This window comes from Zootoca vivipara, chromosome 16 (genome assembly GCF_963506605.1).
Source record: "Zootoca vivipara chromosome 16, rZooViv1.1, whole genome shotgun sequence".
In the NCBI taxonomy this organism is placed as follows: domain Eukaryota; kingdom Metazoa; phylum Chordata; class Lepidosauria; order Squamata; family Lacertidae; genus Zootoca; species Zootoca vivipara.
The window spans coordinates 6,259,663-6,276,861 of NC_083291.1; the positions used below are offsets into that span (position 1 = coordinate 6,259,663).

At 48.5% G+C, this 17,199-nt stretch overlaps 1 protein-coding gene and 1 non-coding gene across 2 annotated transcripts; both read right to left on the reverse strand.

Moving 5' to 3' along the window:
- Positions 1–570: 570 nt before the first annotated feature.
- Positions 571–1,719, reverse strand: TUSC1 (tumor suppressor candidate 1). Its single transcript, XM_035097400.2, has one exon. The coding sequence runs from the start codon at positions 1,648–1,650 to the stop codon at positions 1,135–1,137; it is 516 nt and encodes a 171-aa protein (XP_034953291.1). The 5' UTR covers positions 1,651–1,719; the 3' UTR covers positions 571–1,134.
- Positions 1,720–2,457: 738 nt separating this feature from the next.
- Positions 2,458–2,544, reverse strand: TRNASTOP-UCA (transfer RNA opal suppressor (anticodon UCA)). The gene has a single exon. It is a non-coding gene; the product is annotated as a tRNA-Sec (tRNA).
- Positions 2,545–17,199: the final 14,655 nt, after the last annotated feature.

Here is a 17,199-nt window from a genome sequence, read left to right on the forward strand (position 1 = left end):
GTCCTGACATATATGTGAATTGTATATGGCTAATGCTTACTGAATATATTATCAAACAGGGTTCTACAATATCAGCCCTTCATAATTTGCAACCTCAAAACTCAGGTGGGCTATTTCTGCTACAGGAACTTGGACACATTATCATTATTGATTGAATTTATATACCATCCTATACCCGAAAGTCTTGGGGTGGTTCACATTAAAAGATCACAATATATAAAATAAAAATAAAAGCAATAACCCAATAATACCCCCCCCCAAAGAGTCACATTTTAAAAGGGTACAGGATCTGCAAGACAAATCATTTTTTTATTTTACACCACAAAATCAACAAACTGGGCCAGCGTAGTTGGCTTAGCGGTGCACTCCTAAACATACCCAATGGGTTTAATAACACTTACTCCCAGGTAAGCGTGTATTATATGCACTGCAGCCCAGGTATGTATCCTGCAAACTAGCCTCTCCTTAGCAGGCAACCCTCATTCCCCAAGAATCAAACCCATTCCTGGAGTTTGGACTGCAAAGCTGGCAGCTATTACGGGAACAATTAAAACGTACAACGGAGAGCAATCCAGTGCATCACAAATTTATTTTTGAAAGAGCCTTTAAAAGATTGGTGAACCCAGAGGCAATGTGTTTGAAGGCCAGCAATTCAGCAAATATTCCAGCCTTCCAAAGACGGTTTTTGACTGACGACTGACAAGTAAGACTCTTCCTTATGCCATCCCACGTTTTTGAGGCTGTTGACGGCAGGTGCTTTGCTGATCACGGCTTTCTTGCATCAGCAGAGGCTCCCAAGGGATGCACTTTTGGGACAAGGCAGGTGGCAAAGACATCCTCCTGCCAGCAGGTAAACAAAGGGGGTGTAGGGTCTGGAAACCAGGCAACCAGCTGCTTTTGTTTTGCCTGCGAGGGGGAAAAGGTACAAATGGGGGGGAGGATACTTCCCTCGGTGACAGAGCCTGCTTCCCCTCACCAGGTGCCAAAAAAGGAAAGCGTTTGAAGTTCCGAGGCAGTCTACCTCCAGGAGGTGCCAGATTCAAGCATCAGTTTCTCTGATGGGGGAGGCGGAGGATGAGCGAAGGAAGTCTTGTCAGATCCAACTCTCCTTTGTTCCGCTGCTGGGAGCTTTTATCAGGCTATGTCAGGCGCCTCCCCTCTGCCTCCATCTCGGACTCGTGCCCTCTTTGCACCACTCTGCATCAGCTCCTCTCCTTCCTGGGAGGAAGTGGTGATGCCTGCTGGCTCCCCGTCTTCCCCACTGCCGTCTCCTCCTCCTCCCTCTCCAGGCTTGACTTCCTGTTCTTGGAAGGGCTGCAGCTTCAGAGCCTGGCGGAAGAGGCTGCGGTTCTCCCTGCGCAGGCGCCGGTTCTCCAGCCTGAGGCGCGCGTTCTCATCCCGCAGCCGCCCGCTCTGGCGCTCACGCTCCTCCCCGATCCTCAGCGCCTCTGCGTGGCTGGCGGCCAGGTCGGCGTACCTCTCGGCCAGCTGCTGCGGGGAGCCGCCTGCCCGGCCTCGCCAGCCGAGGCAGCAGCACTCCCCTTCCTTGCCTTGGCCCCTCCGCGCAGAGATGCTGCGGCAGCCAGTGCTGCGAGCCCCGCAGAAGCAGCAGCCCCTCCAGTGGCGGCTGGTGCTGCGCATGCGTCTCATCCGTGGTCCTGGCACCTCTCTGCGCCTCGAGAGGAAAAGGGGAGAAAGCAGCTCTGTCCGGCTCTATGTAACCGAGGAGGGAGGAGCTGGCTGGAGCACAGGGGGGGTGGGGCTTGGAGCCTCAGACTGTTCCTCCCCTCCCCTCCTTGCAGCTGCTGCTGCTGCTGCCTCAGATGCACACAGACTTTATAGAGTTGCCACCTGGCCTGTATGGTGCCATTGGGAGTCTGCTTTGCCTCCAGGATGTACCTCCTCTGGGCCAGGAAGCAGATCGCATCCATGATAACCTGCAGGTCCATCCTTGCGTCTCGTTGATCTGTTGCGAGGCCATGCCGCTTCTTGGCGATGTCAATGCAGAGCAGACATCGGCAAGCTCAGTCCTCCAGATGTTTTGAGGCTACAATTCCCATCATCCCTGACCACTGGTCGTGCTAGCTAGGGATGATGGGAGTTGTAGTCTCAAAACATCAGTGGCCCTGGTGACTTGCCAGCAGAACAGGCTCCACCTCAGACCTGCCACTGACGTGCCACTGCCTCAGTTCCACAGCACCACTGCCCATAAGCTAGTCGATTACATCATTTTTTACCCCCCCCCCCTGGACAACCCTCCAAATCCAAGAGCTTAATGGGGCCAATGAAATAAGACGTTAAGGGGGAGAGCTCAACTGGTGGAGCATGAGACTTAAATCTCAGGGTTGTGTGTTCAAGACTCCTGCATTGCAGGGGTGGGCTGGATGACCATCTAGAAAACAAGTAACATTTGCTGCTGTTTCTCTCTTTAAAAAAACTTGCACAATTTTGTTGCTACGCCCGAAAGGTGGAATTGAACCACTCTGTCGCTAAACAGCTACAGGTTTGAAGCCTGCACCCCAGACCACTGAGGATCATCCGGGCATCAAATAAACATTAGTCTTTCCCTATATAAACCTCTCGTTTTGCAAGTACTTCCAGGATACAGCGAGCTTGCAAACAAACAGCGGAGCAATTCTAGTCTGGTTTATCCGCCCTATAGTACCTGGCTAGGCAATGTGTGACACTATCTCATTCTTTATTAATATTTTCTGACTATAAAACCTCAAACCTTTCCACTTTGTTCTCATTTTAGTTCCCTTAATCCCTTCATGCAAATATCCCTGGCGCTGATTGGCTTACTCCCTCCTTCAGTCTGGGCTTTGGAAGAAGAGGAGCGTGTTAAAGAGACAGCACCTCTTTTCTGGAGCTTCTGTGCATGGCAGTTTGTTGCATGACGGTGGGCAGTTGGGGGCAGTTGCCAGCTGCAGCCCTTCCTCCTAACCCTCCTGCATCACCACTCCCTGGTTAGGCACATGCATGAGCACCCAGGGGCGCTCCAGAGCACCCAGGGGGAGCCTCTGCTGCCTGAATATATTCCCATGACAGGCGGTATATATTGAGGAGGGAACTGTACTCTGCGTGTGCTCAGAGGAAAGCTCACCCCAGGCTCAGACTATGATTTGTGAGTGCACTCTGCATTTGCTCAGAGGTAAACTCACCATGTCACAAGAGTCCTGCATTGCTGAGGGCCAAGTTCGTCCAGGGCTCAGACTTGGAGGTTTCACCAGGGTGAAGCTAATCCATTGTCCTCTGGGCATGCTGGTTGGTGGGCATCCGCCTGGAGACGATGGAGGGGTGCTCCTCTGGGGGTGAAGTCGGTGCAGAGGAAGGAAGCTAAGCTGAGAAAGGAGTTGGTTCCTCCCAATTTGCTCCCACCCATCACTGAAGCCAATGCAATTCTGAGTTGCATCAATAGTATAGCATCTAGATCAAGGGAAGTAATACCGTAGTACCACTGTATTCCGCTCTGGTCAGACCTCACCTGGAGTACTGTGTCCAGTTCTGGGCACCACAGTACAAGAAGGATACTGACAAGCTGGACCGTGTCCAGAAGAGGGCAACCAAAATGGCCAAAGGCCTAGAAACGATGCCTTGCGAGGAACGGCTTAGGGAGCTGGGTATGTTTAGCCTGGAGAAGAGAAGGTTCAGGGGTGATATGATAGCCATGTTCAAATATATGTCATATAGAGGAGGGAGAAAGATTGTTTTCTGCTGCTCCAGAGAAGTGGACACGGAGCAATGGATTCAAACTACAAGAAAGAAGATTCCACCTAAACATTAGGAAGAACTTCCTGACAGTAAGAGCTGTTCGGCAGTGGGATTTGCTGCCAAGGAGTGTGGTGGAGTCTCCTCCTTTGGAGGTCTTTAAGCAGAGGCTTGACAGCCATATGTCAAGCCATATTTGATGGTGTTTCCTGCTTGGCAGGGGGTTGGACCGGATGGCCCTTGTGGTCTCTTCCAACTCTATGATTCTATGAAGAAATTCAGCCCTCCTTTATATGAAGTTCGTAAATGTATCTAGTTGAATCACTTTATTGGTGTTCCGGATGGTGAATTTTTTTTTTGTTTGATGGTTAGGCTACATATGGCACAACGTCAGCATTTAAAATGGCCGTTGATCTCAATTGCCTGGGGTTGGCTCTCGCTGGTCATACCCGCGTGTACTAAAATGTCTTTCAGATTCTTTTTTTTTAATAATAATTTTTATTAATTTTCAAACAAAACTAAACAAACTACACAACTACATAGACATACAATACAACACTGTCCCTTCGATTTCCCTCCACCCACTGGTCCACCTCTGCCACCAGTGAAACCCGTGCGCTTTGAGAATCAAAGGGGGTCCATTGTGAGCTGGGTTTGACCTCCCCCCTCCCTCTCCCCCCCCCCTGCCACTGAAGGGACAGGAATGGAGGAGCTCTGAGGATTGGTTTCCCCCAGCTCTTTCATAAACATACTTAAACAAATATACACATAACAATAGTAGGGGAGAATTTTAACTCCCCAATTCTTATTATCTTAACCTTGTAATTGTGACTTCCTCGATAGTCTTCCTCCTGGTTTTCCCTAAACAGAATCTAAAAGCTTATGGCGGGTTTTCTATTTCAGTTTAAAATCCTTTTCTTATAATATTAACTCAATCCTCCTCCTTTTCCGTGCTGCCCTCCCACAGGCCCCCTCCTGCCACAAGAGGAACCTGTGGGGCACAGCATTTCCAAGGTTCCATTATATCCCCTCCTCACCCCTCCGAGCACTCCCTGCCACTGAGTAGCTCAGAGTAAGGAGAGGAGAGTAGGCAGCTTTCTGCCTAAAAACCTAACTTAACTTACAAAAATTTACATTAACTTAAATACTTTCCTAAGCCGTTCTTATGTCTCCCTCCAGAAAACCCAGCTTATTTTCTTTCATTTTTACACTCCATCTCCTCTCCCTAAGTCTTTTCCCCCAATTGGATCAGCATTTCCGTTAACAGGCCAAAATTTCGAAAACCGTCTTTCAAAAACTAAAAATAAAACTTTTAACTAGATTTTCATCCCACACCCATTCTTTCCCATGTCCATCTCCAGGCCCTTGTCCCCCTCTGCCCCTGTCTTCCCCATTCCTCACTGACATCACCCCACATTCCAACCCCTCCAGGATCTTCAAATCCATTAAACCTCAAGTTCCTTTGCTTCTCATTTTCTTGCTCTGCTTGTTTTTCTTCCTTTTGAAGTCCATGCTTTGCTTCATCCCAATCATATTTTTTATAGTCCAAGTCCTCTTTAAAATTTTCATCAAATTGTTTCTCCTGGCAACCAGTCTCAATCTCCACAGACTCCAAATTCAAATTTTCCTCTAAGTCCTGGACTTGGACTTCAACCTCAGCTGCTGGTAAATTGGGATGTTGCCGTTCCTTGTAAATGTCCTCCCATGTTTGTAGATAGTTTAGCACAGCCTCCTGGAAGGCTCGAGAGTACTTTGTTTTCATACTTTTCCAGATTCTTGGTTCTGCGGAAACTCATGTGTGGAGGCATACTCTGACAACCTGGGACTTCTTGTAAAATGTGCCAGTGTTTTCTAATAATTCTGGTTATTGAGTTGAATAACAGGGTAAAATCTAAGGACCAAGTTAGGAGATCTTTAGATTTAGATCGTTCTGCAAAGAGTGTATAGGTAAAGGGTAAAGGGGCCCCTGACCATCGGGTCCAGTCGTGTCTGACTCTGGGGTTGCGGCGCTCATCTCGCTCTATAGGCCGAGGGAGCCGGCGTTTGTCCACAGACAGCTTCCGGGTCATGTGGCAGGGCTCTGAACATATCCTAAACTAGCAATTGCGGTTTTTTCTTTAAGGCTGCTCCTGGTCGTCCGTTCCAAATTTCTTCCAGCCATTTTTTTGCTCCATCTTCATCCAGTCTTTAACATGTGCGCGCACTGTAATTCGTGGTGGGAATTTGACCTTTTTAGGCAAGGTCTTTCTTTTAAAAAATAATGACAGGCCGCAGCTTAGTTCCATTAGCCAAACATGACAGAATGACTGTGAAATTGTTTTTGTTTTGTTTTTCATTTCCTGTGGTTCTGAGTAAAATAGTTTTGTCTCCCAAACTTGCCACAGTTCTGTTGCTTGGAAGATCAAAGGCCATAGGTGTTTCATCCATATTCCCAATATCTCCCAGGTCATAGTTATGGATCCTTCTTTGTTTTATGATGAATGGATGGAATGACATGACTTTTTCATCAAGGTCTGGGAGGCCCATGGGCCTTAGGTTGCTGTAAAGGCTACATCATTGGTCACAGCCCTGGAGAAGAGCGGCCACATCCGACATTCATGTGACAAGGAGGCGGTGCGTCCCAGGTACCAGCACACAGAAGTGGGCAGGTTCTTGCCCAGTACGGCACGGACAACACAGAGGCGGCCAGTGTGCAGGAGAAAAGAGCGGTGATATCAGCAGTCATTGGACCACCCACATAATGAACAGAAGAAGTCTAGGCTAGAGATCACACACAGAGGCCATTGCATTTATCCTTCCTGGCTCCTGTGTCTTCCTGTAATGGATAGAATACTTGCACAAAGAATGAGTCATCCACATGATGAGTCATAGTGAGTCAGCACGCTGAATGATTCTGCAGCTTTTCAGCATTTCACAACATTTCTAGACTCCTTTACTTGCTTCTGCTCTCAAATACTTTTATCACATGACAGGGATGCCCTGGCACACCAAAAGTCAATGCCTGCTCAGCCCTTCGCTTCCTTGCCAGGCCCTGGTGGCAAAGGCTTTTGACAGCACGAGCCCTCCTCTCCCCCCCCCCCCGGCACAGAAGCTACGGCCCTGCCGGGGTGATGGCACACATGCCCACAGAGAGGGCTCTGAGTGCCCTCTCTGGCACGTATGCCACCGCTGCATTAGACACTTGGAGCAGGGAAGCAATAGCAGAACGACCCCCTTGCCCCCAAGAGTTTGTTCCAGCGAGTCCAGCCCCATCCTCTAGGGCAGTGTTTCCCAACCAGTGTGCCTCCAGATGTTTTGGGACTACAACTCCCATCATCCCTAGCTAGCAAGACCAGTGGTCAGGAATGATGGGAGTTGTAGTCCCAAAACATCTGGAGGCACACTGGTTGGGAAACACTGCTCTAGGGCCCTGTAGTCCTCGCTGCAGCAGGAGTCCCTTTATAGCTGGAAGTGTCAGGACCTGGGCATTGCCCCCTAGGCCAGCTAGTAAAACCCTTGAAGGGGGCAGGCTGTGCAGTCCTCCCCCATACAGCCCCTGGAAGCCTCAAAGTAAATGAAAATAGATTAGTAAAATAGACAGTAGTTCGCCGTGTTGGTCTGCCGTAGTCAAAATAATTTTTTTTTAAAAAAAAAGATCATTCCAAAAGAAACTCTCTTAGGACAAAAGGACTTGATTCTTTCAAGGAAATCTTCAAAAAGAATCCCTTCTTATAAATAGGGGCGACCAAACTCAATTTCCAATTTGCCGGGATTTTGCAGGAATCATTTATTGCAGTGAAGATGTGGGCCAAAATTATGGCCCACTATTGGGCATTTGTTTTAAACACCTTGGGGGGATCATAACTTCGCCAGGAGCTTTACCCTCTCTTAAGTGTTTTAATTAATTGGAGGCATTCAAAATCAGTAACTGGATCCCAGCTGATTAATCATTCTTGAATAGAGGGGTCAGATTCAAATTCACAGTATTTGAAGCGGTATAAAACTGTGAAAAATGCTGATACCAAAGGTCAGGTGGGATGCTATTGGTTACAGGTTTTCCTTTCAGGAGAGACTCTGCGATAATTTCCCAAATTTTTTTTTATCATCCCGTGATTTAATTGCCTTATCAAGTACCTTCCAAAGGGATTTCTTAAGTTTTAAGGTGTTTTTGCAATGGGAACGCCACCAATTGAGCCAAGTCAGTGAAAGGACTGATTCACAGCTGGGCTGAGTGTTTGCTGTGTGCGAGAGATTGACAATATTGTTGATCTTGTTGTTTTGATTAGTAGCCTATAGGTTGAAAAGGTTAGAGAGTTTTTTTTGTTTTTTCCAGTAACTCCAATCGAGTTTATCCTTCCTTGAGGAACTCTTGCCAAGCTGGGTGATTCCTTAAAGAGTTCTCTAAAACCTCGACTTCCTGTCTTAGCTTCTGTTTAGAGTACAGAACTCTGATCAGATGTTTAAGCAGCTTTTTTGAGAAAGTGTGGCATAGTTTCCTTGCATATTCAGTAGGATAGGTGGATTGTAGAGGGTTCTTGATTCTAAGACCCTTAGGTATGCTGTCCAGGTTCTTGCATTTGGTTAGAAAGAAAATGTCAGTCTGTACCCGTGCAAGTTTTTTTTTCTCTCTCTCTCCCTCTCCCCTTTACCTTCGCATCCCCACTAACAGCAAAGGGTGGGCTATCAGCCCAGCAAGGGCAGGAGCTTCACCAGATGTTACTGAGCATGCTCGGAACCCACGAGCATGCTCAGCAGAGTGCCTTGAATTCCATCCTTGCGCTTGCAAGAGAGAGAGAAGCGAAAGCAGTTAGGAGCTCTGTGGAAGGGAGATGGAACAGCTGGCGCTCAGGCCCAAGGCACTGCCGGCTTTCAAAGGGGAATCTAAAGTTAAGCAGGTAATGTGGTTTCTTAGGGCCGACCTCCCACCTGGCTGGCAGGGCAGGCAGGCTGTGCAAAGAGCAACTGCGCCTTCCCTTTAGGTGACGCAGCAGTATGGCTTGAGCCTGCTGGGCCCAGTTAACTTCCTATACCACATGCACAGCCCAGGCGGGGAGAGGGAGCAAGCAAAGGTGGTGGCAGTTGCCTTGGTCACTTGTTGCGTTGCTTAGCGCAGCACAGAGCAGGGGATCGCGTAGCAAGTGATTGCACCCATTCAACAGGACTCAAGCCTTCCGGGAACTGCTACAACTTAGTAGCAGCTGTTGTGCACACAGCCTCCTGGAAAGTTGAGGCCTTGGCAGTTGCCTAGATATGCAAGCTGTTCATGCAAGCCTTGGAATGATTTTTCCAGGCATTACCTGGACACCACAGAGGACAGAAGGAAGGTACTTGTTGTGTTCTGGGTCTTAAGTGATTTCAGCTCAGTGCAAATAAGAAGCAGGAGGCGAGGATCTGGTACAACATCTCTTTACTTCAAAGAACAAGTAAGAGCCAGAACACAGGGAATGGGTAAAACTGGGGCTTATATAGTAACAGAGAACTAGCAGGGAAAAGATACATTTTGGCGGGAACCAATGGCAAGGATTCCCTCCAGTGTAAACCAATCCAGCAGCGGATCCAAATCCTGCACTCTGAACCAGCAAATGATATACGTTCCCGCTGGAACTTATGCATTCAAATAAACACTGCAATACAATACAATAACACTATATTACAATACATACTTGGCTGTGCTATTACCTCAATACACAACACCCCCCCACACTTAGTGAGAATTACACACAAAATCTTTCAGGGACTGTGGCTTCCTGCGACTTCTACTCGATCGTCTCACTTCAGGTGTTGCGACACTAGGGGTTTGATGCTGAGGGGTCTCCTCGGGAGTATCGGCTACAGCTGTCCCTCCTAAAGGCCCCCCTAACTCATTATCTTCTGCCAGCTCTGTATTCCCAGCGGGGAGCTCATCTTCTGACTGCCCTGGTGGGACATTAATCAGTGAAGGTGTCTCCACCTGACTCGGGGGCGGCAACTCATCATTTAATGTGGGGGTGTTTGGTCCCTCATCATCACTCCTGCTGGGTATTCTGCGCCTCAGCTGATCCACATGCCTACGCCAGACCTGACCCTGTGACAACGTGACATAATATGACACGGGACCACTGGCCCGCGAAGTGACCCCTGGAACCCAAGTTGGACCTTTGGCATAATTTCTCACCCAAATGAGATCCTCTGGATTAAAGTATCTCGTTCTGTCTCCTTCGGGTTGTGGTGGCTCCCGTGCTGAACGGGAGGGCATCCTATCTGGATGCACAAAGTCCAGGGCTGTTACCAGCCTGCGACCTAACAGTAGCTCGGCTGGTGACTTTCCCGTGGCTGTGCATGGAGTGGCGTGCTGTAAGAACAGCATACGAGCTGTTCGGGCTGCCCAGTCACCTTCCAGTAGACGGGAAATAGCACCCTTTGCAGTTCGCACCATTCGTTCTGCTTGACCATTAGACGATGGATGAAAAGGGGCAGAGGTCACTCCTCGTATGAAATTGTCAGCGAGGAAAGCTCTGAACTCGCTTGACATGAATGCTGCCCCATTGTCTGACACCAACGTTCCTGGCAGACCATGCGTGGCAAACAGCTGCCTTAATACCTTGATAACGGCTGCTGATGTGGGACTGGGGACTAATGCCACTTCCAACCATTTTGAGTATGCATCGACCACAACCAAAAACGTTTTCCCTTGGTAGGGTCCCGCAAAGTCTGTGTGAAGACGGTTCCATGGTGCTCTGGACTGTTCCCACCAATGAATGGGTGCCCTGGGAACCTCAGGTCGAACCTCTTGGCATGCCTTGCACGTGCGTACCCACATTTCTATCTCCTTATCCATCCCTGGCCACCACACATAACAGCGGGCCAGGGATTTCATTCTGACCATCCCTGGGTGCCCCATATGCAAGGTTTCTAGAATGCGGTTCCTAAGTGAGTTAGGGATGACTACCCTGTCCCCCCAGAGTACGCACCCCTTATGAGCTCATGCTGCTGCATTAAAAATGGGCGGAACTTCTCTTCTTGGCCCCCACTGGGCCACCCCCTCCCTACCCAGGCAAGGACACGGGAGAGTGTGGGGTCCTTTCGAGTCCTGGCCGCAACTTCTTCCGCAGTCACAGGAGCGCTTGGCAATGTCTCTAACATCATGACCTGTTCGGCTGGTGCCGGGTCACAATCACTAGCTCCCTGGAGTGGAAGCCGGCTGAGGGCGTCTGCGTGACAAAGCAATTTCCCTTTCACATGGCATATCTCATATTGGAACCAGTTTAAAAAAATCGACCACCTGAGCATTCTAGGGGACAGGATTTGAGGGGTTTGTTTGTGGGGGTTGAACAGGCCCAGCAATGGCTTGTGGTCTGTTTCAATTAAGAACGATCATCCATACACATAGTCATAGAATTTTTTTACACCCGCTACCACAGCCAAAGCCTCTCTGTCTATCTGCGCGTAGTACCTCTCGGTGGACGTAAGAGTCCTTGAGTAGAACGAAATGGGTCTGTCTGACCCATCCGCCTCTCTGTGGCTGAGCACAGCTCCTAGTCCATATTGAGATGCGTCGCAAGCGAGTACAAGGGGTTTTGTTTCATCATAATGGGCCAACACGCTCTCAGCAGACAACATTCCCCTAATGGTTTCGAAAGCCTTTTGTTGCGGCTTTCCCCAATGCCAGACACACTTCTTTTGCAGAAGCCTGTGCAAAGGCTCTGCCACTGCCGCTTTGTGCGGTAAAAACGCATGGTAAAAATTCACCAGACCCAAGAAAGATTGGAGTTCAGTTTTGTTGTTGGGCCTGGGGGCATTGGCGATGGCCTTAACCTTGCTTTCCATGGGGTGCACTCCCGCAGCATCAATGGTGTAACCGAGGAACTCCACCGCAGGAACTCCAAAGCTACATTTTTCCTTTTTTAGATGGAGCCCAGCTCCCTGGAACTTTTTGAATACCAGTCTGATGCGGCTTTCCAGCTCATGGGGGTCCCTCCCCGATATTAAAACATCATCAAAATACGCGAGGGTGCCAGGCACCCCCCTTAATAACCTCTCAATAATGCCCTGAAATATTCCTGGGGCCACGCTTATTCCGAATTGCAATCGGTTCACCTTAAATGCCCCTTTGTGGGTTACAATAGTTTGAGCTTCTGCTGTTAGTGGCGTTACAGGTAGCTGCTGGTATGCCTGAGCGAGATCGATCTTTGCAAATACCTTGCCCCCAGCCAATTTTGCCAGCAGTTGAGACACCACTGGAATGGGGTAGGAATTTCCCTGAATTGCCTTATTTATTGTGCATTTATAATCTGCGCAGATGCGCACTTCCCCATTTGCTTTTAGTGGGGTCACTATTGGGGTTTCCCATCTTGTTGAGTCAACTGGTGCCAACACCCCTTGCTGGACTAGCTTGTCAAGTTCTGCCTCTATTTTGGGCTGCAAAGCGAATGGCACGCGTCTTGGCTTGAGGCGAACTGGAGCCACCCCTTGGTCCAACTTGAAGTCAATGGGAGGCCCTTTATAGCACCCCAGACTGCCATCAAATAATGATGCGAACTCCCCATAAAGTTTATCAAATGATCCTGGGGCTATTGTTATTGCGTTCAGTCCAGAAATGCCCAGCCCTAAAGCAGGAAACCAATCTGTTCCCAAGAGGCTGGTGCGCTTCCCTTTGGCGATCACCAGCTTAAGTACGGCCCTTTTGTCTTTAAAGTTAACTTTGACGGAACACATTCCAAGGATGTGTATTCGGCCAGCAGAGTAAGATTGTAATGTGGCGGGGAAAGGCTCCAATGGAGGAAACTTACCCCCTGAGAAAAACGACCTCGCTGTCTCGTCCGAGACGATCATAAACCCCGAACCAGAATCTACCTCCACCTGGCAAGGATGGCCCTCGATGCTGACCCGGATTGATGCTTTCCCCTGAGCAGGGAACTGGACGATCTTGCCCTCTATCTCGGTGAGGTAGTTGCAGTCGTCCAACACGTGCGTTGATGCACTTTCCTGCCGCCGGAATGGTCGCGGGGATTCCGATGTTCCTCCGGTAGCCGACCGGCATACCTGAGCAATGTGGCCCGTTTTATTGCATGCTCGGCACGTGGCGTTCCGGAATCGGCAGTTCCGGCATTCATGCGCCCCACCGCAACCAGGGCATTCTAGCTTTTTTCCTTTTTTCCCAGATGAACCAAGCCTCAGGAATCCAACTCCGCGGGATGGACTCTGGGACGGGCTGGACTCCTGACTGCTCAAAGCATGAGCTGCCTCTGCTGCTGGCCTGGCACTTTGTTGTGGGGTTTTTTGTTTCCCCCCCTCTGTGGTCTCAGTGGCTATAGCCTCGCGCACAGCCATTGCTAGATCCACCTCTTCCCTTGCGGCGATCCGACGTTGGGCTTTACTGCTGCTCAGACCTCCAATGAACTGGTCAAGCAGCACTTCCTCAAGGGCCACAAAATTACAGTGCCTCACCAGGACCTTCAGCTCTGCAAGGAATCTGGAGACCGATTCACCATCCTTCTGCCTCCTTTTATGGAACTCGATGTGGCGTGTTGTCGTGGTTGCTGCTGGGGCAAGGTGCCTCGTGAGCTGGTCCGTGATCTGCTTCAGCGTCGCTGTTTCTAGCGTGAGAGGAGCCACCAAGCCTCGGGCCAACTCGAAAACCTCAGCCCCACAGCAACTCAGGAAGACTGCCTTTTTCCTGTCGTCGTTGGCGATTCCTTGCGCTGTAGCAGCGAAACCAAAACGTTGAAGATATGAATCCCAGGCCTCTGCAGTTCCCGAATTAAATGGCTCAATGACTTTACTTCCTGCCATGGTGTACTCAGGAGCGTCTATGACTTCTTCCTCCTCTTCTTCTGATTCCGGATGCCGACCTCTGACATCCATTCACGGCAAGCCGGATCCCACCTTCGTCGCCAGCATGTTGTGTAGTGGGTCTTCAGTGATTTCAGCTCAGTGCAAATAAGAAGCAGGAGGCGAGGATCTGGTACAACATCTCTTTACTTCAAAGAACAAGAAAGAGCCAGAACAAAGGGAATGGGGGAAAATGGGCCTTATATAGTAACAGAGAACTAGCAGGGAAAAGATACATTTTGGCGGGAGCCAATGGCAAGGATTCCCTCCAGTGTAAACCAATCCAGCAGCGGATCCAAATCCTGCACTCTGAACCAGCAAATGATATACGTTCCCGCTGGAACTTATGCATTCAAATAAACACTGCAATACAATACAATAACTATATTACAATACATACTTGGCTGTGCTATTACTTCAATACACAACAGTACTCGAATAGGGTCACATTCCCTTTATTTGTTCCGCCTGTTACCCACCACAAACCAACAAGTTAATAAATGCACGCGAGTTTTAAAAACCACTTGACCTTGCATGCTCATGCTACTTCAGAAATGGGAGTTGTGTTTATTTCTTGCCTGAGGGCTATTTTGCCAATTTATCAATCAATTCAATTCAATAACCTTTTATTAGGCATAACAGACCAGTGCTTTTCAAACATATTATATATAAAATATTTAAAATATGGACTCAACAAATAAGATTTATATTAAATCATTGACTCTAGAATTCAAGACTAATCTGTAAAAATAGATTAAAACTTCTCATAATAAACCTTAGTTAAAACATCAATTAATATAATGATATAACAATTTTATAATGCCGCATTACTATTTAACTAAGATCCCTAATCCTCTTGATAATAGCTTAATCTTTCTATATGGACTGAACTTAAAAATTCAGCTACTATAGGGTGGCAATGACCAGGGCCAGAATAATCCTGGTCAGGCCGCACAGGCCCTAAGTAACCAGAGGGAATCCATTTTATGCAGCCAGTAGAATTCTCTCTATCTCTGTGTCAGCACAAGAGCAACATTTTGCACAAAGATCTAACCACACACAGCACTTCTAAGAAATTCTAGCTAAACCACATTTTGTTCCTTTGTTCCATCCTGTCTAGCATAAACCACAAGAGCACATCCTGTAGAAGCTTGTAACTTACATGGGGGTAGGGAAGTTTTGTTATAAAAGCACTCTGTGTATGCCCATGGGTTGGGCAGAATGAGAAACTCATTCTCATTGCCACCATTTATTGCAATAAATGTTTTAATAAATCTGTTTTATAATATGTACAACTGCCTGAGATTTCGTCTGGTCAATTTGGGAAGCAAGCCAATCATCCATATTACATTTCTGGTGTCCTTACACTACAATTGAAGTAATTTTATCAATACTATCCGATAACAATGTTTGAATAGTTGGAAGCATAGGCCTTTCCATTTGTATGTAGGGCATCTAATTGACTTCTTGCGTTAGTGCCCAAGTTGCAAGAGAAGAAAATATGTTCCAGTGTATTCAGTTCCTTCTTACTGCATTTGCGTGACGAGGCTGACAGAAATCCCCCCTAAATAACTCACAACAAACACATCATTTTTGGTTTGGGTTTTTGGCATTATTTTGGCCACAACTTTATTTAAATACAATTTTAATTCTGAGTGTTGGCTTAGGCTTTTTGGTTAAACCATCTGTCCCCTTCTTGGGGACAGGACCATCTCCGGCTTCTCTAAGCATATAGGGAAGTCAAGTAAACACCCCATGGGAGAGGAGGTAGCTGTATCCAGGCATTCCCCCCTCAACCAGGAATGTTCCCCAAGGCTCATGCTCTGTAATGGCCCCCCAGCCCCGCCTATGGCGGGGATGAAAGGACTAGAGCCGAGAGCCCCAGGGTTCCTTTAACGGAATACTTCTAAGAGGAGCAATATTAAGAAGGGGGTAGGCATCTGGATGCCATACCCCTCCTCCAACCAAATTCATTAACCAAAAGCCTAACCGTCAATCGAGCTGCCGTAGCTTGCCACCAACACTCATAATCCTAGCCATCTTTTTAGACCCCCCTGAAACTGCCCCCAACCAGAAGTCGTTCCCTGCCGGGGAGAAATGAACCCCATCAGCGCGGAAAAGGGGGGGTGGCCTTAAAAGAAATTTCAGGATGTAGGATCAAGGCCCACCCAAGCTCAATTACTCTCTTGGATACTGCACTATTTACGCGCTTGCTAGCTCTTTCTGTAGCAAGGGGGCAAGTGCTGCCCCTCCACATACGTCTCTGTAGCATTTGAGACCAGAATAGGGTTGCACCCGGCACCAATGTCCTTATTTCAAGCAAATCCTTCTGGATGGCAAGACGCAATGACAAAGAGTCCAAAGCAGGCAAATCATTCCCCCCCCCCAACTGGATGACTATCGCAGTCGGGCAACCTTGCGCAAACACTTTGCGACGGAGCAGAGGGAGGAGTTCGCTCCAGCGCATGCCTCTTTTTCCCATCCAGGTCACCTGAACGTGAGGAGGAAGGCCAAGCTGGAGACCAAGTTAGGACTCGCCAGCATGGATGCCTGCCCAATGGACTATGCCAAATCCGCACATCGGCCAGTCCTGGAGAAAACAGCAGGGACAAATTTGACAGTGTTAGCGAGGCTTCCGCACATAGAATTTATAGGCATCAGACTTCCATCTCCCCAAGTCCTTTATCCTATTCACCGACAGACCCCAATGTGTAGCCGTGGTGGCCGCCCCGATACAAAAAGAGTGAGGAGTGTAAGCAGTGGCCATACAACCGCAGGCCGCTATCACCTTCCTATTCACCCTGGTGAATTGCTGCCTAGTCAAAGGAGCTCCATCAGCATGCATAAAAAGGGGTCCATCCCCAGAAGGCCTGACGGCCAAGTATTTTACAGGGCAGGGGTCTTTCTGCCCAGTGGCAGGCAAACGCATGACAGAACCCCTGCCTGTCTGATCAGTCTTAGAGCTCCTGATGGTCAGCAGCAATTCAGCAGGTGTTAAGCGCACGTCCTGAAGAAGCAGGCCCCTAGATCCGCCCTGACGGACTTTCTCCAATACAATTTCACCTATCCTCAAAGCTCCAAAAAAGGCAACTGAAAACGCTGCTGAAAAAGGCGAGCTTCGTATTTCGACCAACACAGTGCTCTCAATTTCAATTGCATCCCACTCAGGACATCAAAGGTGATTGGATTCCTCGATGGGCATCTAGGGGGGCACAATCTGCCCCAACCCTCCATGGCTTTTCGCACAACAAACTTGGCGCAGGGAATCTCTTATCAAAAATCAATTTACTAAAAAAAGGAGATTGCAGCGGATTGAAGTTTAATGTTCTTGGGCGCCCTTCCCAATTGAAAGGTGCGACAAATACTGTAGCACCTGAGAAGTGGACGGACATCCCGTCCCCTCCACTGTAAAGGACTGATAGCGAAAATTTGGAAAATCAGACCACGCTTTCTTGTAAGCCCGTAAGGTAGAGGGGGAAACAGAAGCTGCTACTCCCTGCAAAACTAGCAGCTGCCAAGGTTCCATAGACAATCCGGGAAAAATTCCGTCTGTGGAACCAGAGACCTGAACCGCTCCATCTGAAAACGGGATAGAGCATCGGCTACGTCATTAGATATCCCTGGAACGAATCGCGCCGAAAAATTAATATTAAACAGAAGGCAGTGCAGCACAAAGGCCGTAAGGAGGACAGATACCCTAGG